This window comes from Cynocephalus volans, chromosome 7, assembly GCF_027409185.1.
Source record: "Cynocephalus volans isolate mCynVol1 chromosome 7, mCynVol1.pri, whole genome shotgun sequence".
NCBI classification, from domain to species: domain Eukaryota; kingdom Metazoa; phylum Chordata; class Mammalia; order Dermoptera; family Cynocephalidae; genus Cynocephalus; species Cynocephalus volans.
In genome coordinates, this window is record NC_084466.1 from 133781667 (window position 1) to 133800870 (window position 19204).

Genomic DNA, 19204 nt, shown 5'->3' on the forward strand with positions numbered 1-19204 from the left:
GTTTTAAAACCCAAGAACCAATACAATATTTAGTGAAGAAGAATCATAGAACCCCAGAATATTAGAGCTGTATGGGGCCTTAAATTTATTAAATTCTCTCTCTATATATATTTTTGATGGCTGGCTGGTAGGGGGATCCAAACTCATGACCTTTAATAAAAAGTTATTAAGAGAGAGATGAAATGACTTATCCAAGGTCACTAAACTTGATGGTAGGTCTTTTGTCTACTGGTCTAGCTCTCTGTTACTTGTTACTTCCCTTATAAATAGAAACAAGGGTGCCACCTGTCATTTCTAATCTTTAACGTAACACTAAAAAGCTCTTAGAAAGGAAAGGATCTTGGAAGTAATGGAATCCAATCCAATTACCCCGGCTACTCATCTCTTTCAAGTAATCCTCCTGTTGATCAACTATCCTCTGCTTGAATGCTTCCAATGTTTGGGGAGTCCTTTAGTTAGCGATACTGGTCATTTTGGAAAGCTTCACTTTGTGAAAAATGGTTCTGTGTACTGAACCAGAATCTGCCTTTCTGGACCTCCTGGAATTGTCACACCAGTACCTTCCGAGGTGGAATGTGTAGCAGTACGCACAAGGCCCTCCTTGGAGGTAAGGGAAGAAAATATGAAAATTCCTATGTATGTTTATTTTTTATCTTTAAAAAATTAGCTTTTGCTAATATTGAAAGTATGGCTTGATATGAGAGCCCTGATTTGGTCTACCTAGTATACAGCTATATAGCATATATTTAGCAGGGGTAATAGTAAAACAAAAAACTCCCCAAAACCTGTGGCTGAGGCACTGACCAATCAGAATGAATGATGCTTACAATTAGGTCCAATATCACTCCAGGACACCAGATACCATGAGGGAAAATTGGGAATAACTCAATATAAGTTGATAGTGGTTTGCTTTATTGCAGTTTATCTGTGTGTGGTTAAGTAGATTTAAGGATTATCAAATGATTCTTGTGAATAAACCACAGATTGCAGATAATATGATAAAGCAAGCACAAGTGAAAATGACAGAGACCTTTCCTTAATCTCCCACTAATCGGTTGCTTCAAGAGAAAGATAGTTTTATAACACGTGAGAATGTAACTGCTTTTCTAAAGGAACTCATTTGATGGAGAGAATATTTTGAAAACTAATTTGGACGATTTTTGCCATTATATGATTGCCAAAAAACTAAGTGATATCTATAAAAACACTCATTTTTGTACACTTAATAGTTGGAAACATTCCAACCTGTAAAAGTATTTCAACAAAAGATTGTTTCCATGGGTTTGATTTCTTAAAAATATACAAATACAACACTTTCGTATTATTTTTTAACGACAACTAATTGCCATCAGGGTAGCTGAAAATTCACCAACTGGATTTCAACAAAATTTTTGTAATTGGCAGATGAGATTGTATAGGGCCGGCCGTGGCTCACTCGGGTGATTGCGGTGCTGTTAGCGCGGAGGCTGAGGGTTCGGATCCTATATAGGGATGGCTGGTGCGCTCACTGGCTGAGTGTGGTGCGGACGACACCGAACCAAGGGTTGCGATCCCCTTACTGAGTATAATTTGGGCCGGCCCCTGGCTCATTCGCGAGAGTGTTGTGCTGATAACACCAAGGCCACGGGTTCGGATCCCATATAGGGATGGCCGGTTAGCTCACTTGTGAGAGCGTGGTGCTGACAACACCAAGTCAAGGATTAAGATCCCTTACCGGTCATCTTAAAAAAAAAAGAAAGAAAGAAAAAAGAAAAATGAGTATAATTTAGTTGAGTCCACTTCTTCCGTTGATAGATCCTTTCACTTGCATGTCCCTATCTCCTTACTGTCCTGAATAGAAAGAAATGCTTGTTATAACCACAAAAGGAAATAAGATATACAAATGTCTTAGGAGCTGGGGGTGGGAGGAGGGAATTTACTACAAAGGGGAACGAAAAATCTTTGAGAGAACTGTTTCAGTGTTGATTGTAGTGATGTATACATTTGTCAAAATTTACATAACTGTACACTAAAGAAAGTTGAATTTTACTGAATGTAATTTATACATCAATAAACCTGACTTTAAAAAATAGGTTGAGAAAAGGTGGTTTTATTCCCCCAAAGGGAAAAAAGTCATTATATATGTGGGTGTTCGTTTAAGTCAGAATTTATAAATGAAAATTACAGTGGAGCTATAAAGGAAGATGCTAATTAGTAGTAACTTGAGCCTCCTGGTTGGAAAGACTAAAGGCCACCAAGATGACAATGGGCGCAGCAGGGCCAGCGCGGCGATGTGAGATCAGGTGATCGCTGCGCGGCAGCTTCCAGCTGGAAGCGGCCTTGGGCTGGGTGGGGCCGGGCGGAGTCCGAAGGATCAGGCACCCCTGCCCCGGGTCGAGGCCTCGGGCGCTCTCGAGCTCCGGAGCAGGCCGCAGAAGACCCAAGTGCTGGAGTCCGAGGCCAGTAAGGGCGCGCCCCTCGCCACCCCGCCCCCGGCAGCGGGACCCGCGTCCTGCCCGCCCCGCCCCCCGCCCGCCCCACAGCCCCCCTCCCTCCCGTCGCGCCCGGGTCCCCGCGCCCCCGCGCCGGTGCCTCCGCACCCGCGCCATTTCAGCCTCCTTCTCCCCTCCCGGCAGTGGCCGCCCCGCTCGACGTGGAGATCTGGAAGGATGTGCAGGTGAGAACGGGAGCGTCTAGGACGGCCGAGGTGGAGCCTGGGCTGGGTGGGAACCCTGAGCCTGTAGAAGACGTTACGTAGATAAGGTCACGTTATTACTCTGCCCGCGCCCCGCTCCCTTTCCCCCGCTGCCCGGGACCCCTGGGTCGGGGCGGGGCAGGTTCTGGGCCTAGAGCTTTTCAGGGAGCAAAGGTTGGCCAAGCCTGGACAGGTGGGGGTGGGGTGGGGACGGGGCCTTGGCCCTGAAGTCGCAGCTTCTGCTTTTCCTCCTCCCCATCCCTCCACCCCACTTTTGGCCATTGGGTCAGATCTACTACGGACAGGTGCTGAAGAAATCAGCGGACCTCCAGACCAATGCCTGTGTCACCGCAGCCAGGCCAGTCCCCAAGCACATCCAGGAGGCCCTGCGGAATGTACACGAAGAAGTAGCCTTGAGGTAGAGTGCCCTGTGCTGTCCCCACGAAGACCCCAGGCTGCATCTTTTCCAACAGATAGCGATGCCGGTCACTAAGGGATTAACTCATTCCCACCAATCCATGCAGCTTGCCTTGTCTATTGTAAAATTCCTAAAACTCAGCATCGATTGTGTTATTACTCTGCTGAAGAAGCTCCACTGATACCCTTCCATTCCTACCCTTCACTCACAGGGTACATTCACACTCTTGCACTTGACATTCAAGACTGTCCACAGTTCGGCCCTTCCTAACCAGCCTTGGCTCCCTCTTGATGGATCTTGGATGTGACCGGTGCCATTGTGCACACAGTAAGCACAAAATAGCCGCCGGCCTTGTCTTCCACTCCAGCACCAAACCCCTTCCCAAATCCCTTTAGGAGCAGCCTCCTGACTTAAACAGAAACCCTTTTGCTTCTGCAAGGGCGCAGTTCTCCACCCTGGTTGCATAGTTTCCTCATTAGCATAATGCCCCTCCTTGATGGTATCAGCCAGCCCTTGGCACCCTATATAAGCTCTACCACCCCGACACCTAGTGCTGTCCCCCATTTTGGGGGCAGCCCGTCACTTTGGGCACAGCCCTGCAGATTCTTTTCCTTTAATAAGGCTTGAATGGTACCCGGCAGCTCGGCTCACTTTCTTTCACCTCTGACCTTTCCCTTCCTCACTGCCATCAGCATTGCCTGCCCATCCAGCAGTTATCAATTTGGAATGCCTTCCATCTCTTTTCTACCTTCCAAACTCTGCCCATCCAACACCTCACTGATGTTCTACCTACTGCATGAAGCCTTCTCTAATCCTTGAGCACCCTGTTCCCCAAACTGCTACAGCACTTTTTCCCTGTGCCACTTGGTTTGTCAATAAATCAGGTAATAAATCATAAGATAGAGCTGGCTGGTTAGCTCAGTTGGTTAGAGCACAGACTTGTAACATCAAGGTCAAGGGTTCGGTTCCTCAGACCAGCCAGCTGCCAAAATAAATTTTCAAAAAAATCATAAAATGTTTTCTGTGCTCCTGTTTTACCTCCGCAATTAGAGTAAATACCCCTAAGGGACAGAAATATTCTTACATTGCTTCCTCACTAACTAGCATAGTCCTGTACTTGAATTAGATGGTCAGCTAATGCCAAAATATATTTAGTCAACGAATATTTTAGATGGCTTATTTAAGTCTTAACACCTGGTACAGTGACCAACAATACTGTGGTACAGCAGATACAGTCGCCTTGCATGGAGCTTCCAGTTCAGTGGAGGAGACTAAACACCTAAGTAGAAATATGAATGAATGGTAGAAAAAGGAAGGAAAAGAGGGAGAGAGGAAGGAAGAAAGTAAGGATTTATAAGTTTTAGTGGTTCCACCTCTTCTAGTGTCTAGAGAAAAGAATATATATTTTTTCCTTCCCAGGTATTATGGCTGTGGTCTGGTCATCCCTGAGTGTCTAGAAAACTGCTGGATTTTGGATCTGGGTTGTGGAAGTGGCAGAGATTGCTATGCACTTAGTCAGCTGGTTGGTGAGAATGGACATGTCACTGGAATAGATATGACTGAAGACCAGGTAAGATGATTTGGAGAACACAGAGCAAAAAATTCTTGAAAGCATTCTTTTAGAGATAAAGTTGTTTCCTTTGTGACTCTTCTACCATCTATCCTGAAAGATTTTGTTATTGAATGAGGAATTTGTTCAAGCAAACCCCATGTAGCAAGGAGTTTATGTCTCAAGCTGCAGAATGTCCCACATGTCCATAGGATCTTGTATACTTACCCAGAATAGCTCAGGGGAAATATATTCCATTAGGAATAAGAAAATTTTAGGAAAAATGTAGTGTATTTTTTAAAAATGTTGATTATCAAATCTATATTTTTCTTCCTTTAGGTGGAAGTGGCTAAAAAGTATCTTGACTATCATATGGAAAAATATGGCTTCCAGGCATCCAATGTGAATTTTATTCATGGCTACATTGAGAAGTTGGGAGAGGCAGGACTCAAGAATGAGAGTTATGATATTGTTGTGTAGGTCTCTATTCTTACTGTTACATGTTTAGCCCATTTCTCACACAAATGTCATCACTTTTTGCTGAACTGACTAATTTAGGGTGTTAAACTAGACTTAGCAGTCTTAATAAAGGGAGGGAGCTGATCTGAGCTGCTTGTAGCCCACTGGCAGCAAAACACACTAGCCAAAGAGAGGACTTACTTTAAACTGAACCATAAACTGGTGAGCACAAAAGACCATCAAGAGCACTAAGTCTGCTTCTACAATAACAATGACCTGTTACCTTTAGTATTATTTTCATGGCAAATTATAGGATTCTGTGTTTCTCTTTTTCCTCTGAATTGTTGTCAAATCACACCCAAGTGACAGCCTTAAGAAAGCTGCCTTTAAAGAACTTAGCCTATTTACTGTGTGGCATGAGAAACACCTTGTGCAGCAGGCATCTGGTACCAGGTTTCATCTAGTTGCATGGTGAACATCAGGGCAGAAACAAATAAGAATCATATATTTTTTTCTGTTTGTTAACAGTTTATTGGGATTTTAAACACTCTGCCTGTGTCCCTTATCTTGGGAAAAAGTTGAGTAAGGGGAAAAGAAGAGGGAGGCAGAAAGAATGGTGTAGCTTTGGCAAAATGGTGGGAGCCACCATTAGGGACTAAAAGGATTTGAAGATCTCTTGAGTACTGTGCAGATGTGTTTGACATTCCATCTGTTCTTTTTCAGATCGAATTGTGTTATTAACCTAGTGCCTGATAAACAACAAGTGCTGCAGGAAGTATATCGAGTGCTGAAGGTGAGGGGAAGAGTGAGATAAATGATCTTTAAACATCACTGAGAGCTGATGGGATCAGTCCTGTTCTTTCCCCCTTGAACAGAGAGCTCAGACTCTTAATTTGTCCACCAAATTAAAAAAGGAGTGGCAGGAATACCCTAGATAGGGATTCTTTTCTTTCTCAGATTGCAAAAAGCAGTAAATCCGAGGGTGGCAATTGTCGTTGAACATGTTAAGATATTTGCTTTACTGGCTGCCTCTCTTCTTGTTTGCTGCTGTACATGATCCTAGAATAGCATCTGCAGAGCTGCAGGAACCTTTGGACTGACTACTAAAGGTTGCTATGAATATACTTTCTTTTAGCATGCACAGTGTTTCTCAGGGCTACTTATTCTCTCTCATGATTTCAGATCATTGGGAAGTTAAAGGTGGAACTTTTACATTCACTACTTTCTAAAAGGAAAATTGCAGGAGCTCCACAGCCTTCATGTGTTTCATGAGATGTGTATCTTCATGATACACGATACAAGATTCTGAAGGTTTTGCTTAACAGGGTTGTTGTAGAGCTCAAATAAAAATATCTATGTAGAAATGCTTTAATAATGTCTTTGTTAGTATGCCATTTTAAAGACCAGGTCACTGTCTTTACCAAGATGTACTTATAAAGGGTAGACATTATTGCAGAATCTAGACCTACAGGCTTTTGAAATTAGCTAAATAAAATCTTAAATTCTTGATCACTCATTTGCCTTAGATTTTAAGGTCAATATCTTAAATATATAATGTGGTGTTCTAAAAGTAAATAGCAACACTACAACAAGTTATATAATTTTAAAGGGATACGGTATATAATTTGTTAAGAGATACACCACCACGGGGCTGCATTTGGTTCAGATTGGCTAAACACTTAGGTAACTTAAGTATCTTTATTTAGGAGAGAGATACTCTTGGAAAGAGATTTTATTACTTGCTAGATAGGGCACTGAAAAAAAATCTTGGTGCTTGTTTATTGATTGCAACTAGGGAGGTAGCTGTTATTTGCTCACAAAGGGTGAGCTCAAAACCTTTTGATGGTTTTTTAAATTGATCTTGTGCCCTCATCCCTTTCTTTGTTATCTGGGACCAGTGTAATCTTTAACCTTGTTTGGACTAATATGGCTCTGTTTCAGCATGGTGGGGAGCTATATTTCAGTGACGTCTATGCTAGCCTTGAATTGCCAGAAGAAATCAGGACAAACAAAATTTTATGGGGTAGGTGTTTTTGCGTTGTTTTGTTTTAAGGCAGATGCTTGTTCATGTGCAGAGCTCCATTCTGCTAATAGCCAGTATGAGGCTAAGTGATGTGGGATCACATGGGATTATGCCAGGATTCTTCCTCTGCCACTCAAAAGTGATGTGACCTTGGACAATTTAATTGATTTGTTCCAGTCATTCTTTTCCAAACTGTAAAATGTAAATAATAATACAATCTTCTTTATAGGGCTGTTATGAAGATTAAATGGGATCATTAATGTGAAAAATACTTTGAAAATTGTAGTGTGGAAATGAGCAACTGTTCTAGAGCTGATGCCCTTTAATCCCCTTATGTTCTTATTATTATTGTGTTTATTCCTTTATTGTCATTTTAATGGGGTCTCTGGAGGGTGAGAAGATACATGCATGCTTGTGGTCAGTCTGACTATGAAACAAAAAGTTCTTACTTTTAAAATAAATTGTTAACTTTTTTCTTATTTTATAATATAAATGGATATTGTTAAACAGTTGGAAAATACACACACACACAAAAATTACTTTAAATCATTTAACCCACTGGTAACCTTTTTAACATTTTAGTATATATTCTTCTAGTTTTTTTTTCTGTGTGTGCGTAATAAAATTGGGAGCAACTGTATATAGAATTTAGTATTTTAATTTTGTTTATTTAGCATATTTCCTAAGTCTAAAGATTTTTAAAACCATTAAAAAATGTTTGTATTATCCAGCTGTGTTGTACAGCTGTACCATACTTTAACCATTTCTCTGTTGGTGATCATTTAGGTTGATTCCAATTTATTAATGTAATAAATAAAACTTCTATGAACATCTTTATACCTGGGAAAAACTCTAAAATGCCTTATGAACATTAGTGTAGTTATTGTTCTAGTAGCTGATCATTATGAGATTAATCTGGAGTTAAAGGCAATTTTATAATTTCTCTTTTCTGTTTTATTCATATAACAGTACTTTTCAGAATGTGACCTAATACATGGATGAATATTATGATCACAGCTAGATAGAACAATTACATTAATGAGTATCCTAAAGAATGGTTCCCAGAGAACATAAGCTAGCATACCCAGGTTTTTTTGTTTTTGTTTTTGTTTTTGACAAAAGCTGGCCATTATGGGGATCTGAACCCTTGACCTTGGTGTTATCAGCACCACGCTATAATCTAGTGAACTAACTGGCTAGCCCTGCATACCCCATTTTAACCACTACTTTCTAGACCTTGGGGGGATGTTCAGGTTAGCTTTTATTTCTAGGAACTATGGTTTAACGAATACCATGTCCCAATCATTATACAGAAGAGTAACTCTTAATACTGTATTAAGTATTGGTTGGTCTGTGATTTTTTTTTTTAGGTGAATGTCTGGGTGGTGCTTTGTACTGGAAGGATCTTGCCATCCTTGCCCAAAAAATTGGGTTCTGTCTTCCACGTTTGGTCACTGCCAATCTCATTACAATTCAAAACAAGGAACTAGAAAGAATTATTGGTAAGAAACAACAGCAGGGACTATTATAACTGCAACCTGAATGGTTCAAATTCTGTGATTAGGAAGTGTCTTCTGAGTGAATCTCATTGAGGGAGACTTTGTATCATCTGGGAAGACCCACCTTGTCTCCTGTATAATAGTAACCTGCCAAAAATATTTGCTAAAGCACTTTGAAGTCATTCAGTAAATACAGTGAAATGCCCAGAAAGATAAACATGCAAAGAAGAAAATCATGTTTATAATATGTTTGCTCCTCATCTCCTGAGCAAACCAATAGCTGTTGGAGTGCTGGAGATAAACTATGAATAAATTCTGTTTTTAGGTGACTGTCATTTTGTTTCTGCAACTTTTCGTCTCTTCAAACACCGTAAGACAGGACCAGCCAAAAGATGCCAAGTTATTTACAATGGGGGAATCACAGGACATGAAAAAGAACTAATATTTGATACAAATTTCACATTTAAGGTAAATAAAAATTTCCAGGACTTCTGGCATTCTTTCTACTGTTGCCCTTGCTCCAGGTATTTTTTTCTTGACCTTGAATTGCTTCTCACTTTTCTGGTGGTTTGTTTGTGTGTGTGTTTAAATTTGTGTGTGTTTGTGTACTTATTTCTTTATTTGCTGAACCACTGAAAATAAGTTGCAGACATCATGAGGTTTCACCCTTAAATATTTCAGCATGCAGGAGCACTTTTATGATTTTGTCCACGGTGTCTCCCAGGTTGATCTTCACATTTGGTTCCCAATAAACTTTACAAAACTTACAAATAAATAAATAAATATATAGATAAACAAATAAATATTTCAGCATGCATCTCCTAAGAATAAAATATTCTAAAATATTCTCCTACACAACCACAATACCATTATCACACCTAAGAACTTTTTTTTATGAGAAGTCTCGTTCAGACATTGGATTAATGGCGCTATAGAGAAGTGGGATGAAAAGACCAGGAGTGCTGCATAATGATTCTTCAACTGTTTAATTGTGTCATGGAATTAAGGAATTTTAGTGTTTAATGATGACAGTAATTGGTGTTTCTACTGCTCTTTGTATAGTAGGATTTGTTTTCTGCAAATGGAAATGTACAGGCTTTGGAATCAGATACCTGGGTTTAAATTCTGTCTCTGTTATTTATCACTTGGTAAAAACTTGAATGAGTCACCAAAATTCTTTGAGTTGCAGTTTGCTGCACTGTAAAAGTAGGGATAATAATACCTACTTTGCAGAATTTCTACAAGGATTAGTAAGAATTTCTATAAGGATTAGCAATAATATAGAATTTCTGTAAGGATTAGCAATAATATAGCAAAAAATGGTACATACTGAGATTTTAGTAAACAGAAAATACAGTCATTATTTGTTCCAAAGGTGGAAAGAATTAGTGTTTCCTTCTGAATTTTTTGGTCCAAGTAGCATATCAGATTTCTTAAATACTCTCTTTGGTGCTTTTTCACCGGTGTGCTGTTCCTTGATGTACTGCCTTCCACAGTAGATTCACAGAATCAGAGTTAAAGACCTTAGAACCATCCATCTGGTTTAGTGGTTTCCAAAAGAAAAGTTTTTAAATAGAATAATTTTTTAAAGCAAAATTTAATTTAAAACATCAGTACTTTCTGTATGTCAGGCATTGCTTTCCATAACCCCAATATATGAGCTTTTCTAATAGAAGCAGGGTTGGGTAGCCCAGAATCTCCTGTGTTCACTCCAAGACATGGGCCCTTTACATCCTGTGACTCATAGAAGTGCACTTTAAAAACCTCTAGTCCAAAGCCCTAATTTTTCCCCCATTATTTATTTTTTGAGTTGACAAATAAAACTTGTATGTACTTATGGTATACAATATGATGTTTTGTCATATGCATACATTGTGGAATGGCTAAATCAAGCTAATCAACATATGCATTATCTCACCTACTTACTATTTATTTGTGGTGAGAACACTTAAAATTTACTCTTTTAGCAATTTTCTAGTGTACAATAAGTACATTGTTAACTATAGTCACCATGTTGTACAGTAGATCTCTTGAACTTATGACACCTAACTGAGATTTTGTGTGCTTTGACCAGCATCTCCCCAATCCCCCAACCCCGACCCCCAGTCCATGGTAACTACCCTTCTACTCTCTGCTGCTATGAGTTCAAATTTTTTAGATTCCACAAATGAGTGAGATCATGAGGTATTTGTCTTTCTGTGCATGGCTTATTTCACTTAACATGATATCATTCGTGTTCATCCATGTTGTTGCATATGACAGGATTTCCTTCTTTTTTAAGGCTGAACAGTATTCCATTGTTTATATATACTATATTTTCTTTATCCTTTCATCTGATTCCATATCTTGATTATTGTGAATAATGCTGCAGTGAACACAGGACTGCAGATACCTCGACATACTGATTTCATATCTCTTGGATATATACTCAGCAGTGGGATTGTTGGATCTTATGGTAGTTCTATTTTTTTTTTTTTTTTAAAGATGACCGGTAAGGGGATCTTAACCCTTGACTTGGTGTTGTCAGCACCACAGTCAGCCAGTGAGCGGACCGGCCATCCCTATATGGGATCCGAACCCGGGGCCTTGGTGTTACCAGCACCACACTCTCCCGAGTGAGCCACGGGCTGGCCCATGGTAGTTCTATTTTTAATTTTTTCAGGAACCTCCATTCTTTTTTCCATAATGGCTATACTAATTTACATTCCCACCAGCAGTGTACAAGGGTCCCCCTTTTCTCCACATCCTCGCCAACTTATCTTTTGTCCAAAGCCATCATTTTTGTGATGAATAAGGTAAAGCTCAGAGAACAGTTTTCTACATCTGTCTCTAAGGAGAGACTAGCCACTGGAGCAATGAGTATCCCTTTTTAGTGCTATCACCAAAGAAAAGCTGATTATAACACTGGTCCCTTCCATCTGGAAATAAACATGAAACTAGCTGCAGGATCTGAACATGAGAGAATACCATGTTGGAAGGTATGGTCTTTTATCTTGAAATGCCACTCATTAGTAAAACGGCATTTTTCTTTTATTGAGACTAAAGGGGCATCTCTTAATATGTGTTTTTTATGCTACCCTTTAGAAAGGTGAAGCTGTTGAAGTGGATGAAGAAACAGCAGCTATCCTAAAGAATTCACGATTTGCCCAAGACTTTCTGATCAGACCAGCTGGAGAGAAGTTGCCAACATCTGGAGGCTGTTCTACTTTAGAATCAAAGGTTTGTTTGGCTTTCCTTACCTCCAACAGAGAACCATTTTTTAAAAAATCATCATGCTTGCCACAGCCTACTACTAAAGCAATAAACAAATCATTATTCTTTGCAGTTGGCCAATTTATTTCTAGCATATTTTTATCTCTAAAATGGGTATCTATAAAATGATTTGAATTAATTTCATAACTTCACTTTTCAATCCTGACAGTAAGTCAGATATTCCTAACTTGATACATCCATGAATGGACTTCAGGGAATCCACCAACCCTTTAAAATTTTATGTGTGGGGGCCGGCCTGTGGCTCACTCGGTAGAGTGCGGTGCTGATAACACCAAGGCCACGGGTTCGGATCCTATATAGGGATGGCCGGTTTGCTCACTGGCTGAGCGTGGTGCTGACAACACCAAGCCAAGGGTTGAGATCCCCTTACCGGTCATCTTTTTAAAAGAAAAAAAAAAAAAAAATTTTATGTGTGGGACTGGCCAGTTAGCAGTTGGTTAGAGTGTGGTGCTGATAACACCAAGTTCCAGGGTTTGATCCCTGTACTAATCAGCCAAAAAGAAAAAAAAAAATCATTTGTGTGTATGTATATTTTCTCAGGGGAGGATGTATTATTTTCATCAGGTTCTCAAAGGGGTCCAGATACAAAAAGGTTAAGAGCTACTTTTTAAAAAGTTATGCAAATTATACATACATATTTTAAAGTCTTTTTAAGTCTTTTAATACAGATATTCATATTGCTCTTCAGAAAGATTGTACCAGTCTACATGCCTACCTGATACCTTTTCCTTGCACTCTACTAATATCGGGTAGTATTAAAAAAATCTTTGCTTGTCTGATAGGCAGAAAATAATTTGTTGTTTTACTTTGTATATTTTGAACTTTTTGGTATATTTATCGACCATTTATATTTCACCCATGTGGACTTCCTATCTAATGCCTTTAACCATTTTCTATTACAGTGTGTATTAGCCTTTTTAAAAATTGCTCTATAAGAGATTCTTTCATGTTACAAGTATTTTTTCTCAGCATGTCATTTATCTTTTGAATTCCTTTTTCCCCCCAATAGATGTTTTCATTTTTTATATAGGTATTTCCTTTATGGTTTCTGCCTTTGATGTTATGATTAGAAAGACCTACCCTATGTGAATGTTATTAATTGACCTATATTTTCTTCTTTGTACTTTTAAAAATTGAGATAAAATTCACATAACATAAAATTCGCCATTTTAGCCATTTTAAAATGTATGGTTCAGTGGCTCCATTTACCAGTTGATGGACATTGTTCTACTTTTTGTCTATTGTGAATAGTGCTGCTGTGAATATGCATTTATGTATACTTGTTCAGGTACCTATTTTCAGTTCTTTTGGGTCTATACCTTGGAGTAGAATTGTTGGGTCTTATGGTACTTCTACGTTTAACTTTTTTGAAGAACCACCAATCTGTTTTCCATAGAAGCTATACCATTTTACATTCCTGTCGGCAATGTGTAAATGTTCTGATCTCCCTTTATCCTTTCCAACACTTATTTTCTGTTTTTTTGATAGTAGCCATCCTAGTGGGTGTCAGGTGGTATCTCTCTGTAGTTTTGATTTGCATTTCTGTAATGATTAGTGACGCTGAACATTTTTCCATGTGTTTATTGGCCATTTGTATATCCTCCTTGAAGAAATGTCTATACAAGTCCTTGGTCCATTTTTATCAGCACCGCACTCTCCCGAGTGAGCCACAGGCCGGCCCCTTGGTCCATTTTTAAATTGGGTTGGTTTTCTTTTTGTTGTTGTGTTGTAGGAGTTTTTCGTATATTCTTGACACTAGACCCTTATCAGATATATGATTTATAAAAATTTTTCCCATTCTCTGGGCTGTCTTTTCACTCTGATAGTGTCCTTTGATGCACAAAAGGTTTTAATTTGATGAAGTCCTATTTATCTATTTTTTCTTTGATTGCTTGTGCTTTTGGTGTCATATCTAAGAATCCATTGCCAAGGTGCTTTCAGTAGTTTTTAAATTTCTTAATTATTTTTTTATTGTGGTAAAATACACATAACATAAAATTTACCATCTTAACCATTTTTAAGTGCATAGTTCAATGGTATTAAATACATTTATAATGTTGTACAACCATCACCATTGTCCATCTCCATAAATCTTTTCATCTTGTAAAACTGACACACTGTATTCATTAAAAAAATAACTCCCCATCCTCCCCTCCCCCGCAGCCCCTGGAGGCCACCATTCTACTTTCTGACTCTATGAATTTGACTGCTTTAAGCACCTCACACAAGTGGAATCATACAGTGTTTATCTGTTTATGACTGACTTATTTCACTTAGCTCAATGTCCTTAAGGTTCATCCATGCTGTAGCATGTGTCAGAATTTCCTTTCTTTTTAAGGCTGTATAACATTCCTCTTCTAGTACTTTTATGTCTTTGTTTTTCACACTTAAATTTTTAATCCACCTGGAATTTATTTTAGAATAAATATTGAGGTATGAGTGTGACTTTTTTTTCCAAATATTAACTAGTTCAAATTTTCCTATTTCATTCATTTATTTATTTATTTATTTATTTATTTATTTATTTTTTGTGACCGGTAAGGGGATCACAACCCTTGGCTTGGTGTTGCCCGCACCGTGCTCAGCCAGTGAGCACACCGGCCATCCCTATATAGGATCCGAACCCGCAGTGGGAGCGCCGCTGTGCTCCCAGCACCGCACTCTCCCAAGTGAGCCACAGGGCCGGCCCCTATTTCATTTATTAAATAATCATTTCTCCACTGTTTTGAAATGGTAACTTTCATCATATCCTAATTTCTTAAAAGTGTATTTGGGCCAATATTCCACTGTCTTCTAAAATGATTATTTTCTAAACTATTTTAGATTCATATTTAGAATTATGTTAGTAACTGAAATATTGGAATAGTATTTTCTAAAGCATTTTATCACAATTTGTCTTATGTAATCTCTCACAACTACCCTGTGAACAAGGCAGATGGGTAGTTATGATACTAGCATTCTTTTCCTTTCTCTCTCATATATTTTTATATTTCCCCTGTTCATGCTATTATAATTATTTTTAATTAATTCACTAATTTATAATATTATAATGTTTAGAACAGGCTTAGTGATGTATTTCAAGACTCTTGGCTGATAGAACTTCTCCCGACATTCTCCAAGGTCATAACAGTGATGCACCTCAAGGTATTAAATGTTGGAATCCCAAGGAAATAAAATACGATGTTGCTGTGGCAGGATGGTGGCATCGTGTGGGGTTTAAGTACACAGGCCTTGGAGTCAGACAGACTAAGTTCAGATCCTGGCTTTGCCACTTAAGTGTGATCTTGGGTAAGTTATCTAACCTCCCTATTAGTTTCCTTGTGTGTAATGGGGAGGTAATAATCACTTTCTTTCCTCAGGTTGTGAGGATCAAATGAAATGATATGTGTGAAATGCTTAACCCAATGCCTGGCACATAATACATACCCAAGAAAGAGAAGCAGTTATAATTACGGATTTGTACTTATTAAGATTCTTGGTCTCTTGGGACTGTGCTTTAAGTATTTGAATTGTGACCAGGATTCTTTGCAGGATTCTTTTAGGATTCTCCCACACACCCTTTCTCCTGGTCTCAGGAATTCTGTAATTTTTCTCCATGAATTTTTGCTTTCTATTGCTTGTTTTTTGTAGTAATTTTGGATACATTGAGTGTACATTGATATACAAGTAACTCTTGTGCCTTTTTCTCCTTCTTCTGTTACCTTATAAGCAGTCTTTAAGAGTAAAGCTTATTTAGAGATCACTCAAAAGTGGTAAATTTGTAGTTGGGGAAGGTTAGCTGAACCCGAAAGATAAGAATCGTGGAGCTAAAATCCTGGAGTGAGTATTACCAGCATGAATCTAGCCCAAGCTAAGTATTGAAGCTACTTGTAGATCTGAAGAATGATTTCTTTTCTTTGGTTTATTAAATTCTTGTGCACTCTGCTATTGTCACTCTTCTGTTTTTCCAAAAAGCTAGAAAGATTTGACTTTTTTGGGGAAACTAGAGAGATTTGACTTTTGACTATTCAGTTCATTAAACATTTCACAAATGTGAAATTGGTAGTTTGAAAATCTTGGGAGTTCACTGATAACAAAACCTTGCTTGTCAGAATCAATGTTTATATTAAATGTTTTTATTATTCTCATTCTGCTGTAGTCTGATTTCCTAAATACTGGTTATAAACGATGTCAGAGAAAAAAAGTCTTTCCTCCAGCCATAACATTTCCAGTGTCCTCTGGCTGTAAAAAAATGTGGCTAAAGGAGTGGCTTCTGCAGAAGACTATTTTCTCCTGGTGTCTCTCTCCTGGTTCTCCCTCCTAGTGTGCGTGCAGCACATGCACAGGAGGGTTCTTGACCTCAGATATGAATTGTAAAATTTTACGTATTTGCACTTGTTCATCCCAACATACAGTTTCCTTACTATTCTACCTAATTTCCTTCAGCCTGCAGATGTGCCAAGTTAGATCCAGTTCCAAGTTTTTGAAATGGGAATAAATGACACTGAAGGAAGATTAAAATTTAAAACAGCTGTGTGACCTAGGAGTCTAGCCTTGTGCTCTTGGGAGAGGACATTCTTATCTTTTTTATGGAAGTTTTTTTTTTTTTTTTTTTCCTTGGCAGCTGGCTGGTAGGGGGATCCAAACACTTGACCTTGGTGTTAAAACACTGCATTCTAACCAACCGAACTAACCAGCCAGCCACCAGAAGACTTTTAGGTAAACCATGAAGTAAGGACACTACAGGCAGGTGGCCATTAGGAACTGCATGTACTTATGTTTTCCGTCAGTATTTGCCTCAACAGAGTAATGAAAGGTGAAGATTGTTTTTGAGAGCCCTTCTGCTGCTTTTTCTTTTCTTCTTTCTAATCCTGACAGGCAAAGTGTATTTTGCTACTAAAATAATTGTTATTAAAACACTGCAGCATCTGAAATGATGCAAATAGAATTTGTGCTATGGACTGTCTTGCTTTCATTAATAGTAATTGTGGTAATGGCATTAACAACAATAACAATAATATAGAGGAACTAACTTTTATTGAACAGTTAGTATGTTCAAGGGACCATGTCATTTAGTCCTCACAAAAACCCTTTTTATCCTCATTTTACAGATGAAGAAACTGAGGCTCAGAAAGATTAATTTACTAATCCAAGGTTACACAGCCAGAAAGTGATGAATTTGAACCCATGTCTGATTCTGGAGCTGACACTCTTAACCAGTGTGCTGCACAGCCTCTCCATATTTATATTTTTCACAGAATCACAGGATGTTGGTGCTGGAAAGGACTGTTTATCCAGACACCCCACCTTTTATTTCCCTCAGGTCTTGAGGTTTTTTTGTTTTGTTTTGTTTTGTTTTTTAAAGATGACCAGTAAGGGGATCTTAACCCTTGACTTGGTGTTGTCAGCACCATGCTCACCCAAGTGAGCTAACAGGCCATCCCTATGTAGGGATCCGAATCCATGGCCTTGGTGTTATCAGCACCGCACTCTCCCGAGTGAGCCATGGGCCGGCCCTGGTCTTGAGATCTTTTAGTGCTAGGAGGATGCATTTGAAAATGATATTGATATTACTATCTCCCACTGGTAGACAGGACATTGAGTGGGAAGAAGAAGGGTCTGGAAAGTCATTTTTCTGGGTGAAAAAGAGGAGAGGCTAACTTTTCCAAGAAGGAGTTCCAGAACACTGAGAGGAGGGAATACAGTAGATGTGAAGGCCTGGCAGCAACAACCAGCCCAGCTGCCTTTCTTCCAGGCCTGCAGATCTCCTGCAAGATGCTAGTCTGCATTCGACAGAGCCCAGATCCAGGCAGACCTCTTCCTTATAGAAAGGTGGAAACTGAGGTCCCGAAAGGTCAGGCCACCAGTAGGTTACTTCAGTAATTGGAATGGTCCACAAGTCTGTCATTTTCATGAGGGTAGACTCTGCTCCTGTCCTGTAAACTGTTCTATTTGCAGTGACCAGCATTAAATACTATGAGTATAAATTTGTATTTAATGAATTAGTTATTATTCTTTAAGTTCCTGTTGATTTCCTATCTTTGTGCTTGATTTTTGTCTGGCCCCTCTAGTGCTACTGTTGGAGGTATCTCATTTGGAAGTGAAAGGAGGAAAAACAGACTGCAGTCTTGTCTTTTGAAAACTTCACTTACTGTGTTCTGAGATCTGACTGGCTATTGCTGGCAATCTCAACATCTGAACATTAGCAATTGCTAATGATGGCCCTGTATCTGGGATTTACTTTCTTGTCTTGCACACGTTTCTGGGGATTAGAGTAAGGAAAGGGAAGAAGTTTTAGTATTTCAGTATCTTAGTTCCACGGGGTTAAAGGGCACATGCAAATAGGAATCCCACAAAACAAAATCAACTGAGCAAATTCAACTCTTCTGGCCCAATAAGTACCATCTTTAAGAAGCTTTAAATGAACTTTACTTTGATGTTAGTAATAAGTTGATTAGAAGTTTCAGGAATAGAATGCCTTTGTAGCAGAATGACTGATGCTACTCCCAGGAACCCATGGAATTATAAAATTTATCTCCCTTCTATGTAAATCAACCTAAATGAAACAAGAATATTGGTATTTGGGCACATCAAAACACCTTTAACTTGTCCTTTCATTTTGGTTTGCTTTTTGACAGGATATAATCACAGATCCATTTCAGCTTGCAGAAGAGTCTGAAAATATGAAGTCCAGATGTGCCCCTGATGTTGCTGGCAGGTGCTGTGGCACCAAGGAAAGCTGCTAAATCTACAGCTGACTAGATCACAGTAGTGGACAGAGGCTAAAGAATGATTTGCATACATTTTTTAATCTGCTCTTCTCCATAGCACAGACCATAAGAAAAACTAAATGGCAAAAAGGCACCAAATTCTAGATCATTGATAAAAAAAATGAATTATTTTTTGATTCAATAAATATTAAAAAATATATAAAAATAAATGAATTATTTTTAGGAGGTATTAATTAAAGGTTTACAGCGAAACACCTACCTAAAGACAAGTTAAAACAGGTGTTCTAGGGCCAGCCCCGTGGCGCACTCGGGAGAGTGCAGCGCTTGGGAGTGCAGCAGTGGCGCTACCGCCGCGGGTTCGGATCCTATATAGGGATGGCCGGTGCGCTCACTGGCTGAGCGCGGTGCGGACGACACCAAGCCAAGGGTTGCGATCCCCTTACTGGTCACAAAAAGACAAAAAAAAAAAAAAAGAAAGAAAGAAAGAAAACAGGTGTTCTATTTCTTAACTAATTCAAAGCTCTGGTGCCACTTAGTGGTCAGAAGTGGAACTGAGAAGCCATCTTAATGCTTGGCCAAGGCTTCGGAAGTAACAGTTG

At 39.0% G+C, this 19204-nt stretch overlaps 1 protein-coding gene across 1 annotated transcript; it reads left to right on the forward strand.

Annotated features, from left to right (window-relative positions):
* The first annotated feature begins 2343 nt into the window (after positions 1-2343).
* Positions 2344-18747, forward strand: AS3MT (arsenite methyltransferase). Its single transcript, XM_063102983.1, has 11 exons — positions 2344-2442; positions 2616-2656; positions 2965-3092; positions 4512-4662; positions 4981-5117; positions 5824-5893; positions 7042-7123; positions 8494-8625; positions 8948-9090; positions 11707-11841; positions 18513-18747. Coding segments are annotated over exons 1-11 (1128 nt in total). The 5' UTR covers positions 2344-2441; the 3' UTR covers positions 18621-18747.
* The last annotated feature ends 457 nt before the right edge of the window (positions 18748-19204 follow it).

Bases quoted from the DNA above. Each gene is read 5' to 3' on its own strand.
- AS3MT (XM_063102983.1), top strand. The intron at 5,894-7,041 runs GTGAGGGGAAGA...GCTCTGTTTCAG, and splicing joins AAGTATATCGAGTGCTGAAG to CATGGTGGGGAGCTATATTT. The intron at 11,842-18,512 runs GTTTGTTTGGCT...GCTTTTTGACAG, and splicing joins GTTCTACTTTAGAATCAAAG to GATATAATCACAGATCCATT.